A 12,076-nucleotide genomic window follows, 5' to 3' on the forward strand; every position below is an offset into this window, starting at 1 on the left:
TTATAACCAATTTAAACTTAATATTAAAAGTGTCTCTATTGCCCAGAATACCAATTCATGAGTAGACCCAACATTTGGACCGTTTGCACTATGACATGGACATGAAGCAATTAATGACGCCTCACCAGGAACCACCTGTGCATATGCACGGTCCACATAAAAGGAGAGACGGAGTATTTATCGCAACAGTTGTTCACCCCATCTGACCCAGTTTTCCTAATTAAATGGTTGAAGGCGCACCCGCTGGAGTTCACCTTCCTCTGCTAACAGTGCTATTAGTCAAAGCTGTGACTGCAAGTTTAAATGCCTTCACAAATCAGATATGAGTGGGTTTTTTTTAAAACCTTCTAACTTCTGGCTTAAACGTGTTAATGCAAACTATAATTGCTTGCCGTAATAAGAATAATTAATGTGACACAAAGATGATCCCTCTAGGATAATTGTCTTTTCAAATGCCATCTTTTGCTGAGAGGTTAAAGTGCAGAATCGCCCATGCAGCAGGAATGGATTCACTGGCTTGTCTAAAGGCTCTTCTGCAGAGTGAATTATTGTCAGTGTTGAGGGGTTTGAGTCTGGGTTGTCTGGTTGCAAGGCAAAATTTGGAGTCACTATGCTTCCTTTCAGCTCCAACAGTCATAAATGCAATCTTCAAAACAATAGACATTTTGAGATCGGATAGAGAACATTCACTGCTGGTTGTGCTTGCAAACAAATCTCATCAAACCCTACATCTGGAGCCCATTTCATCCCACGCTACAGTCTTACATCCTAGTGCCACACTTTCTCAAGATTCTCTTTTGTTGTCAATACTGTTATTTGACACAGAGGTTTGGTAGCCAAAGCCCTTCTCTGCCCTTAGCTTGGGGTGAAAGGAAATATGCCTGTTGCCTCTACCCTCTATTAATAGTCCATTATGTTGTAAGGTGACTGCTCTCCCTGAAGTAAAGGTAGCCCGTCGACATCTGAGCACAGAGGCAGTGAAGCGCACGAGTTGTCCTCTCCACTGATGTCTTCCTGGCAGACCACATTGTGTGTGTCTGACTTCAGGCTTTGTGCGCCTCTGTCTGTGCCTTCACTGGCTGACTATCTGCACTTCTATTGTGAGTGAAGTAAAAGGGAAACAGTCTGACAAATGTGACAGCATGTTAATTAAAGTTTCCCCAGTGTATGTCAAGTGATAATTCTGTTGCATCTCAGATGTACACTTCCTGCCGAACCATTTTGTTCTTGTCCTACACTTATGAGACGAATACACAGAATACACTTTATTTTAATAACACGTAAGTTCACGGTTGCTGCTCTGACATAGATAATATCAGTATTTGTTTGTCTTTGAAGTTGAAGCACTGTAAGAAACATAACATAAACCCCCCTTTTTAGGGATTTAATGATGTCACTTCGGATAAGTCTATATTATGATTTGATGGATGGGCGTTTCACAATGGATTATCATAAGAGGATGCACTTTAAAGCCCAAGCGACTCACGTCACGTCAGATGGAGCCCAAGATGCAATGATCAGTTGTTTGATTTTTTTTGTAATATTTGTTTGCCCTTTGTAAAAGGTCAGTTTGTGTTTAAATCAATAGTGACTGACTGCCTTGACAGTCTAGCCAATAACCTGAGGGATCACTTTTATCCCCAAGGCCTGCAAAGGCTTTCTTTTATTACTTGTTGCTGAAAAGCCAAAGGGCAATAGAGGACCATGATCAATGCTTCGACTCTGTGGATGGACTGACACACTCAGCACTTGCGCCTGTTAAACTGTAATGAGTTTTATAGAGATTCAACGTTGCACTTGTTATTGATTACTTTTGGCTCTGACTCTGCAAGGCTGGCTGTCTTTTATTCCACGTCAGCCTTATGTCTCGTGTTTTTAAGTTTATATCACAGAAAGAGCCTCATTGCGCCATTCTCACCAGGACATGTGACAAGATCTTTGTCCTTCCTCTCTCACTGAACAGCCTTTCATTTTTAATTTCTTAATTGACTTTTCTCTCCCAGTTTTAATACTCTCAGCACTACTTACTCACCTCTTGAAGTAAATCTGGCTGGGTGCTTTAGGGAAGATTACAGGGCATTAAGGCTTTGAGTGCTATTGGAGCTGCCGTATCAGTGAATCCTGCCTTGTCTTTCATGGTAAAGTAGGCCTGCCACGTTTCCTTCTCAGCTGCAGGAGAGTAACTAGATAGCATCAATTTAAGTGCTCAGTTGGGGTTCGGCACCAGTCGTGTCCCTTTAGGAGAGTCAGGTTATGGTGTTACTGCTGGCACAAATAAGCTCCTGGGTGCAGGGAGGCGTGGCAGGAGAGCTGTGAGCCAACCAACCATGGGCCCAGCTGGAGGGTAGAGGCTGGCCTGAACCCTGTTTAGTAGCCTGGCACATCAGCAGAGTGACTGGAGCAAGAGATGTGGATGTTGTGATCTAATCTTGTTAATGGGCTCTTCGTCTGTCTTAGCACTTGGCTACAGTGTGTGTGTGTGTGTGTGGGGGGTGTGTGTGTGTGTGTGTGTGTGTGTGTGTGTGTGTGTGTGTGTGTGTGTGTGTGTGTGTGTGTGTGTGTGTGTGTGTGTATGTATGTAAAAGTATCTCTGTGTGCGTACCTGTCCGGGTGGTCTTTGTGGTATTTTTTTTGTAAAGGTGAGAGCAGAGTGACGTTAAAGAGAGCAGGGAGTCTCACCCTCCTCCCCATCTCATTGTTTCAGGCTTTCAGCAGGTCATGTCATGCTGTCCATGTTACAGTATCATTGCTTTGGTTTTCTTGTCTTATGTTTCCTTTCTATCTTCAGCACGACACGTTCCCCAGCGTTTCTCTGGCTCTCTCCCTCCATGTCTTGTGATATTTCAGCCCTCAGCCACAACAAAACCTATCTACATTCTCATGCTCTGGGTACTGTGTCCTTTTTCCTCTGCCTGTCTGTGTATGCCTCCACATGCTTATGGCCGTTTGTTGTGTGTTGTTCACCGGTTGTTATTCTGTCATTACATGCTCCAGATCGGTGGATTTGTGTTTTATGAGGATGTGTGCGCAGGGGACTGACAGGTAAAGCACACAGCCTTCTCTCCTGGCTCACCGCAACATGCAGGACCCTCTGTCATTGCCCTCAGCTGCCCCCACTCACTTTTGCCCCCTCCCCTACTAGTGCATTAATGCCCCCGTAGTCTTTATCTCTCTTTCCCAGCTTTTTGTAGTTTCCTTGACTGTATAATTTCATGGCCTGTGCATGGCCTCTCTTCCCCACAGGGCAGAAGCGATCAGCAGGGATCTCATCTTACTCATCAACAGCACATTCAGTTTGTTGACCCACTTACAGCCAGGACTCTGCAGCTGAGCTCGGCTGGGCTCGGCTGGAAACTGGGCTGTTCAGGATCCCTGCCCGCCCTCCGCACGGCTTCGCATGGCCCCAGTGCGGTCTTGTCTGCACAACTGATGTGCAGAGAGCGCCAGCAGAGGAGCAGTACACTGAAGCGCTTGTTCTGGATTGGCATTATAACAAGACTTGACTTCAGCCAGTAGAAGCAGTGTGAGGGAAATCACTGCCTGGTAGAACTTATAAATACACTTCAACCTCTGACTTAATAAGGCGGCAGCCACCTTGTCAGTGTTGACTGAGACTGGAGCTGCTGTAGATTTTAGTTGTTGAGCAGCAGCTGCTGGTGGCAGTGAGGGCTCACTGAGGATGAATGAATGGATGTTAGCACCCACAGACAAATATAGACGCATCCACATGATCGCATGCCTGCATGCTTCAAAGTGGCTGTTTCCAAGAGTATGGATGGGCAATCATGTGACACAAATGGTTGAGGATATGTTTGTTTAAACAAACACCACAGCATGTGATTTCGCTGATTAGTTGCTGCTCTCTGGTCGAGGGTGTTAATCAGCAAAATCAGCTGCCCGTGGCTGCAGTGAAGACCTGCATACACTCAGCTCTCTGAGGGCCATGATGGTCCATCCCTGCAGCTTATCTTGTCTAACAGTGACAGAATGACAGGGAGCCAGCCAGCTCTTCACCACAGAACTGTAAATGCAATGTCTTGTCTCTTGAGTTTTTTGCTTTTAATTAACCATATTAGTTGTAGTAAAAAAGTCATGACGTAGAATAACTTTCTCATAGATATGCTACTTCCTCTTTTGTTTTGGATGGGGTACAACAATATTAACATTTCTGCTATAGTCGTGTGCACTGTCAGGCCATGCAGCCATTGTTTTATTGGAAGATTGTTTTTAGAAACATACAGTCTGTACATTTGGCTAAGACTTGCACAGTGCGTATACATACAAGACTCTTGCCCTTGCTCTTTGTTCTAATCTCTTGCTCTGCGACTTTGGCTCTCCCCCCTGCTATCTCTCTCTCTCTTTTTCCCACCTCTCACACTCAGTTCTCTCTTTGTTCACGCTGTTATTCATTGTTTGGTTTTGTTCACTACAGAGGCTTGGAGCCAGACAATGGCCTTGTTATCTAGACTACTGTGGCCCACTGAATGTGCAACAGTTGGTCTTCGTGGAGGCTACACAGAATATCCACAATTCAACACACTCACAGCAGGGCAGGCAGGTCATGCTGAGTGAATTTGAAGTTCAGACTATACCATTTCTTTAACAATAGCTAATGCAAGTTTCATGAATGGATGACTGCACTAGAGAAGCTTTCAAATGAATCCTTATATAATCTGTAGCATTTCTCTGTCCCCCCTTGCCTCCCTGCTTGTGCTTATTGGCCATATGAATGTCTATTGTACTATCCTACCTGCAATACTCTATGACAAATGAGGTCAAACCAGTGTCTTCAGCTCTTGTCTCTGCTTGTTTTCCTCTCTCCCTGTCTGTCTCTGTCTCTCTTTCTGCCTGGTGTTTTGTTGCAGGACGCAGGCAGAAATGGCCCATACGTGTCGTGGAACAATCAACTTGGCCACGGCGCACATCGACACAGAGGACGCCTGCAACATTGTTCTGAGCAGCGGTGGCCGCACTTACCACCTGAAGGCTAGCACGGAAGTGGAGCGACAGAGATGGGTCACTGCGCTGGAGTTGGCCAAAGCTAAAGCCATCCGCATGATGAACGATCAGTCTGGTAAGAGCGGCTGGAGCGAGCAGCTGCTTATATGGAAAATATAAGCTGCATGGCATGATTTTTATGGTCTGTGCGAGCTGTAGCCTAGCGTGAGGTACTGATGCAAGATATTAGTCTTGTTTAACCTTGTTAAATAAAGATTTAACCTTGTTAAATAAGGGTTGGGCTGATACGGTTTTGGGCAAACATACAACAGTTAGTGTGTTTATCTTGTATTTCACTTTGTTAGTTCAGTAACTAAGATCCCTGCAGGGTCAAAGGTGTGTTCAGGACTGGTCGAGCAGGTTCAGCATGATCCTCAGGCCAGCCTAGATATTTGGATATATTTGATTTTCTAGTGTCCCCTGGCATTTCATATTCAGCACAGCTGGCGTTTCAGCTCACACCCCTCTTCTTTAATGTAATTTGGATTCCAGTGTGAGCCAGGAGAGGGCAGCGCCGTCTGCTCAGTCAAGTTGGAAAACAAACTGGAGTATGTTAATGGTACTGACAAAACCAGGCTTCCATTCAGCCTCCTCTTGACAACAGAACACTCTTCTTTCCAAGGGGACTTATTCTTGTATGGTTGTATTAAGTGTTGCTGGTCAAAGGCTGTGGGAAAAGCCTGGGAGGACCGTTTTTCTTCACATTTCACCCTGGCATTATCCCAGAGCAGCCTCCCTGCCCCAGTCGTTTGCAGACAGGGTCTACAGAGACTGAGACAGGCTATATATTCCTCTGGCCTCCATTTGAAAGTCAGATCACCAAATATAGACTGGGGGAGACTGTGAGTGCTTTTTAGCTTACCATTTCCAGTAATCGGGATAGGAATGTTGGTATATTTGTATTTTGCAAAGGTTAGGCTATTGAACTACCCACATATTTGATGTGTGTGTGTATGATTTGTCGTTTATGTGTGTATGCATATTTTCTACAGTATACTATGGGATGCTGATGTCCTTTCTTATTTACTGTCACCTCTGAATTCAATGCTTGCTTTGTCTACCTAAACCTTCAATCAGGCACAGAGTAGGCAGAATAGACACACCTTCAATGTTTAATTTATATCAGTGTTCCCTCCTGGGCCCAATCCAGGATCCAGTGAATTGGTTAAAAAATGACAAAATGTGGGAATTGGCTCGAAATACCTTTTTTTTTTTTTTTTAAGAAAATCATACAGTATCTGAAATACAGTGAACAGCTGCCTTTCCTGATACCGTTTTGATGTCAGGCAACTTGTTCTCAGACCAATTATGATACGATAGCAATTACAAGCTGATGTTATGAAAATGAAACAATTATCAAATGCTATTTGACAGATAACCTTTAAGCCACTGACACAACAGTTTCTTTTTCATCTCACTCTTCTTAGCAAACTATTGACATTTGAATGTATGAAATCACACAAAGACACCTGCTTATGTGTATCTAAGTCAAGTGAATCTGATGCCATTCATCACACCAGGTTCACTGTTCATTTCATGTTGTAGATTTTAACACTCAGAACCTCTTAAACTGTTTGCTACACACTTGTGTGCACTACATACTATACAAAACTTTAAATGTCTAGTCGTTATTGAATTAGTGCTTTAATTGCCTGCCATGTATTAGACTTTGATTTTATGAAGCGGTAATTTGTTTGTACTTTGTTTAAGCTTTTATCCCTTTAAAGCATAGAGAAAGAATACATGTGTGTCTTTGTGTTTTTTAAACATTTCCTTTCACAGTTAATTATCTGTGGGAGGAGGATTTAAGAGAATGTGAGAAAAGAGACACTGTGTGAGTCTGTCTCCAGAAAATTAAGTATTTATTTTAGTTAATGCTGTTGCTGCTGAGAGTTGACTATATGTTGTCAGTGCTTATCACAATTTAATTTATAGATAATTCATAAATCAGGCTCTTTTAGAGGATCTTAAGTCTTTGTCTGTGGTGTTAGACAAACACGGATCAGTGACAGTGTGTCTACATTCATTAATCTTTCTTCCCCTCTCTGTCAGTGGAACAAATAGCCCCAAATGATCTCCTCAGGAGAGCACAGTGTAAACCCTGAGCACATCATGTGTGTAGAAAGAGACCAAAGTTATAACTTGATATCCTGGACGTGACTTGTTTCATTACCATCTCTGGTTGTTCTTTTATCTTTTTTTTTCTTTCTTGAATCCAATAATACACTGTAAGACTCTTGTCTCAACTCAAATCTCAAGTCTCTCTTTCTCTGCGGGCCATGCAATTCTTTTCTATGTATAACTGACCTGAACCACCGAATCAACTGAATTTCTCATTAGTACTGGTGTCACAACTGCAGCCGTTACGATTTATAAGCCTTCTGTTGTAGATTGCTTGTCCATCCTTGAGTGCATCTTGTTCTAATTTTACCTTAGATTGGATTTGTAACAGTTTACTGAAGCCACTGCTGTAGACGCAGTACGTTCAGCAGGTGGCAGTGTTTCCCCTCACTTCAACACAGCCTCTCTTATGGGTTCCTCTGTTCTGTTTTTGCCGATGCTCGTAAAAGTGGAATCACAGTCCGTTGAATCACTCTTTCCAGTGGTGGCACCTATTTTAAAATTGAACACAACACCTTTGGTGCTTAGATGGTCCATTTTAGTGCATATTGGAAAGGTTTAGTGGAAGAAAGAATAGCAAAATTCATTGATGCTGGAAACATCCAGTCATCCAATTAGTGATTTTAGCTGAGTTCAGACAGCTAAGGTAGGCAGTAGAGTAACAGGAGCAGCTACAGATCCATAGCAGAGGCTGTCTTCCTGCACCTGACCCTGATGTTCCCATCATGCAAGCTGATGTGTATCTTGAGTTCTCCAGCAACAGTTCATTGATCTGCATTTGATCAGTAAGTCAATCTCACAGTCCTTGGATGACGTTTCAATTAAACGGACTCTTGTTACTTTGGTGTATGTGAGTAAACTGATAGTTAGATATATACATTTATCCTCTCGGCTTTGTTATTTGTCTTCCCTTTTACAGTTAAAGGTAATGCTCTGTCCATGGTCCTGAAACAAATATCAAAGAGGATGATGTAAAGACAGATTAGGACTTTCTCCTTAAACAAGCTCCATTTGTCTTTTCTTTTTTCCCACCCCTCCTTTGTCTCCCTATCTCTTGGTCCCGACTGTCTCCCTATTTCTTTTCCCCTCCATTTGCTCTGACACTCGCTCTTCCTCTCTCTTCCAGTCACCCTCTCACTCCCTGTCTGGTTTCCCACCCCCTCCCTCTTTCTCTTTCTCTCTCCCCTCCTCTTTCTCTCCGTAAGCCATTTACTCTGCTTTTCATGCAGCGGGGTTTAGTCCTCAATGGAATGACCCTCTGCTTTCCCTTCGCTGGTTTCTCTTGCTTAAAAAATTGCTATTGTCCTGCAAAGTCTCAGGGGGGTAAAAAATAGAAACGGGACAAGGCACAGTTCATCTCCTGTAAGTATGCAGCCTTTCTTCCATTTATGTTGTGCTCAGGAATAGGCGTATGCGTGTTTGAGTGCACATGTGAGTATGTGGTTAAGATGTTCAGATGCAGCTGTGTTTAAACAGTTGCAGCTTTTCTTACAGTGTATAGGTGAATATTAACCGATTTGTGGTGGATAAGTCAAAGATATCTGTCACTTTCATTGTTAGACAGAGGCTGTGTGTAGTAGATCTCTCCCAGAAATGATAAGAGCTCATTCAGGAGAAAAACTTTGCTTTCAAACTGGAAAACATTATTAAATTAGAATTATTAGAGTTATTAAAGAAGTATGTAAGTAAATTGTAAAAATGTTGATCCATTGACAGTGAATTGAATACACTGATAAAGAATTACTTTTGTATACATTTTCCCCATTGTAAAAGGGATGAATCTTTCTGGGCAGGGCAGGAGACTCGTGTTGTAGGACTGAGTGTAGGTCGTGTTTTATTACACCAGTCTACATGGCAATAAATTGAGACAGAAAATATATACAGTAATAGTTGCATCTTTCCCATGAAATTAATGCATCAGTAAATTCAGAACTCACAAGCTGATTTTAATGATTTACTATTAAAGTCATAGACTGTCGCAGTTTCACATCTCCTGTATTAAGCCAAGTACTGTATTTTATCACCTGCACGACTTGCTGTGTTCGTGAAAGGATGCTACAAAACAACAGCTGGCATGCTTATCATCCTCATCAATTAGTTCTACAGCGGCTGTGTATCGAATCGGTTGTCCTTGTTTGCCTTGGATGTAAAAGCGTGTGCTGGCACAGGTCGATTTGCTAGATCAACTCAGTCCCCAAAGACGAGGGAGATGGAGACAAAGAGATCAGATTCAGTCTTGTAACATAACAAACATCACTGCCAGATGAAGCAAAGCTCTTCACAGAGATCACAACCCAGCCCCCCACCCCCCGTGCCAAAAATCCTCCTCTGGGTGCTTTTCTGTCTTTCTCATGTTTTTCAGCAATGTTTAACTTGTTTCTCCCTTTTCTGTCTCTTAAATCTGTTGTGAATGTAACATCAAAGTGTCCCTGTGAGATCACACCTTTGCTGTCTCATAATGGATTTGACCTTTCTGAACTCACACTCCCTCCCTCCAGAAAGTGCATGTCCCACCCGCCACTGTTGGCCCGCCGACACATCGATCTTGGAGTTACATGCCACCTGCTTCCTCTCCCACTGGTTTTAAACAACTGGAACTAATCAAAAAGCTGCTTGGCATTTTCCCTCCTACATCTAAATTTTCACCTCCTCACTCTTTATTTTTGTCTTCCTCTGTCATTATATTTTGAAACCACACAGGGAAAACAGTGCCTTTTTTTGAGCCTATGTTGAATGGAGTGCTGTATGGACAGAATAAGGATGGCACTTCCCTATTATCTTATAATGTAAAGACATGAAAGACAGCTTTCTCGGCTAAGAACACACACCGCACTGGGTCTTCTGCTGAGGTTAAATCACAAAGCAGCACATGTGTTGGTTTTCTGCATGTTAGAAAACCGTCGTCCTGCTATTATGCTGAAGAAGTGGTTTCCGAGATAATGCTGGAGGTTTTCACCACAGACCCCATTCTCTTTGAAAGAGCAATCAACAAGCATTTTACTGTCAACTTTGAATGTTACTTAAATTCAAATATATTTGGACGCTAAAACATACAGTAAAAACAAAATTCAGAGGTGGCAAAAGTACACACATTAATTTCTCTAGTAGTAGTACAGATACTTTACTACTAGTACTTTATATAAAAGTTAAAAGTACTCGTTCTCTGAAGGACACCGGCTGTTTATTTGTAAAGTTAACCGAAACTTCAAATGGGGATCGAACTATTTGTACTTCATTACTTCCCACCTTTGGGCAAATCAAATTGTACACAACACAAGTCCTGTTAGTTTCTATTTTGGCACATGATTTAGTTTTATTATTTTATTACTCTTTTTTTAAGAAAATGTATATTATATTTAGTCATATTTTACTCATTTGATTGTTTTAGAGTTTTACTCAGTTTTTGTGAGTGAAATTTTAGTCATGCTCGCTGCTTTTTTAATGTGTTTGTCTGTCAAGCTTTTTGAGGATAAAGCTGTCACCATCTTTGATAAGGGCAGTTATTTAGCTTAGGGACCAGAACTAGAAGACTGTAGTTGTAAATACCTGGAATTATCTTTTAAAGAGAGTCCACATGTTTGAGAAGAGAATATTGTGATAATTCTCTTTTACATTCTGCTTGATTATGTACTGTATGTGTGTGTATGAAGAGGCACAGTGTGTGTGTCTTCACATGATATTTGTGTGGGAATCTATTAATCTAGATAATCAGGCTGGAATATTGTGCTTCTACCTGTCTCTCACATGGGTGTAACTGTTAACTCCGTTTAACGGATCTATGAATTATCCATTGTCAGACTGGCTGGCTTCAGTATTACATTGTTACACAATCCACACTACATTACTGGTATTCTTGTGCTGCCCTTTGTTGTACTGGGATTGGTCTGCTCTGTACGGCTCAAGTGTGTCTAATGACCGGCTGTATGCTGCATGAAACCTGAATTCATTAAGCTCACGTTGTGTCCCAGTCGACACCCACATTTTCTCTCCGTCGCTCACTCAGTAGCTTTTCTGCTTTATCAGCAGCGTGGAGAAGTTGAGTAACAGAAAATGCGGATACAGACCGGTCATTGAAATATAAATGTTGTGCAAGGCAGTCAACTAGGACAATAGAGGTTCAGTATTCTGGTTTTCCATTTTCCTACTTTTTTATCCTCTTAGTGGATTTCTGTGTTGTGACACATCTTTTCACTGATCAGGTGTAGCTCTTTGTGCCCACTTCTGTTCTTTTCCCCAAAGGCGGCCAAGAATGTTTTTCCCACAGCACTGCAATCTGCCACAGTGGCCTGGATATGTTCTGTTGTTGTGGAAAGGCCACCACTGTTGGAAGCTCCGTTCTCTGTGGACAATATTAGTCTGAGCTTTCTGTAAACAAAAATAATTTCTTTCATTAAGTGTTTCTTTCAGCCAAGCTCTTGGTTCAACACAGTAAATATATTATATAATATGTCGTTTGTATATCTGGAGTGAAATAATTTCCCCCTGGGATTATTAAAGTATTTCTGATTCTGATTCTGATTAAACATGATGACAAAATCGTTGAGCTTAACATTCAGAGCTACAGTATTGGTGGACGTTGTGAGATTAAATGGCTTAATTTTTGTTTTTGCTCCCATTGTAACAGAGTTGTCTGTGGCTCACAGACTCTCTAACTGATGAAGAAGATTATTGTAAATCATAAAGAGAGGTAAAAGGGAAACTTTTTTTGTAGTTATTTTATGTCTGGGCTTTCGATTGCTTTCACACCGTTATTTCCTTTCATGTTGTTCTTGTTTTTGCCTTTTGTGTAGGAAAGAGCAGAGAGTCAGCCTGCATCAGGCAGCATCGGTCATGGCCTTTGTCTCCATAGCTGCTGACATTGTCTGTATTTTTTCATTGTCCATAATATGGTAATTTGTATAAAACATTGTTATTGTGGGCCCTTATGGACTGGTTAGTTCAGGAATGCCAGTGGAAT

General features: G+C 41.9%; 1 protein-coding gene across 6 annotated transcripts in view; it reads left to right on the forward strand.

The window, feature by feature from the left end:
* Positions 1–12,076, forward strand: part of osbp2b (oxysterol binding protein 2b) — a 50,035-nt gene that overhangs the window by 1,884 nt on the left and 36,075 nt on the right. For 2 of the 6 annotated variants that reach the window (XM_051423643.1, XM_051423644.1), the window contains exon 2: positions 4,866–5,074. The exons of 1 other annotated variant lie outside the window; for it this stretch is intronic. In XM_051423643.1, the coding sequence (XP_051279603.1) occupies positions 4,866–5,074 (209 nt within the window). Of the gene's footprint in view, positions 1–2,788; positions 2,890–2,994; positions 3,043–4,432; positions 4,555–4,865; positions 5,075–12,076 lie in introns of those variants that run through there. 3 more of the 6 variants (XM_051423641.1, XM_051423640.1, XM_051423642.1) reach the window with 3 other exon arrangements.

This window comes from Dicentrarchus labrax, unplaced genomic scaffold (assembly GCF_905237075.1).
Source record: "Dicentrarchus labrax unplaced genomic scaffold, dlabrax2021, whole genome shotgun sequence".
Classification (NCBI taxonomy): domain Eukaryota; kingdom Metazoa; phylum Chordata; class Actinopteri; family Moronidae; genus Dicentrarchus; species Dicentrarchus labrax.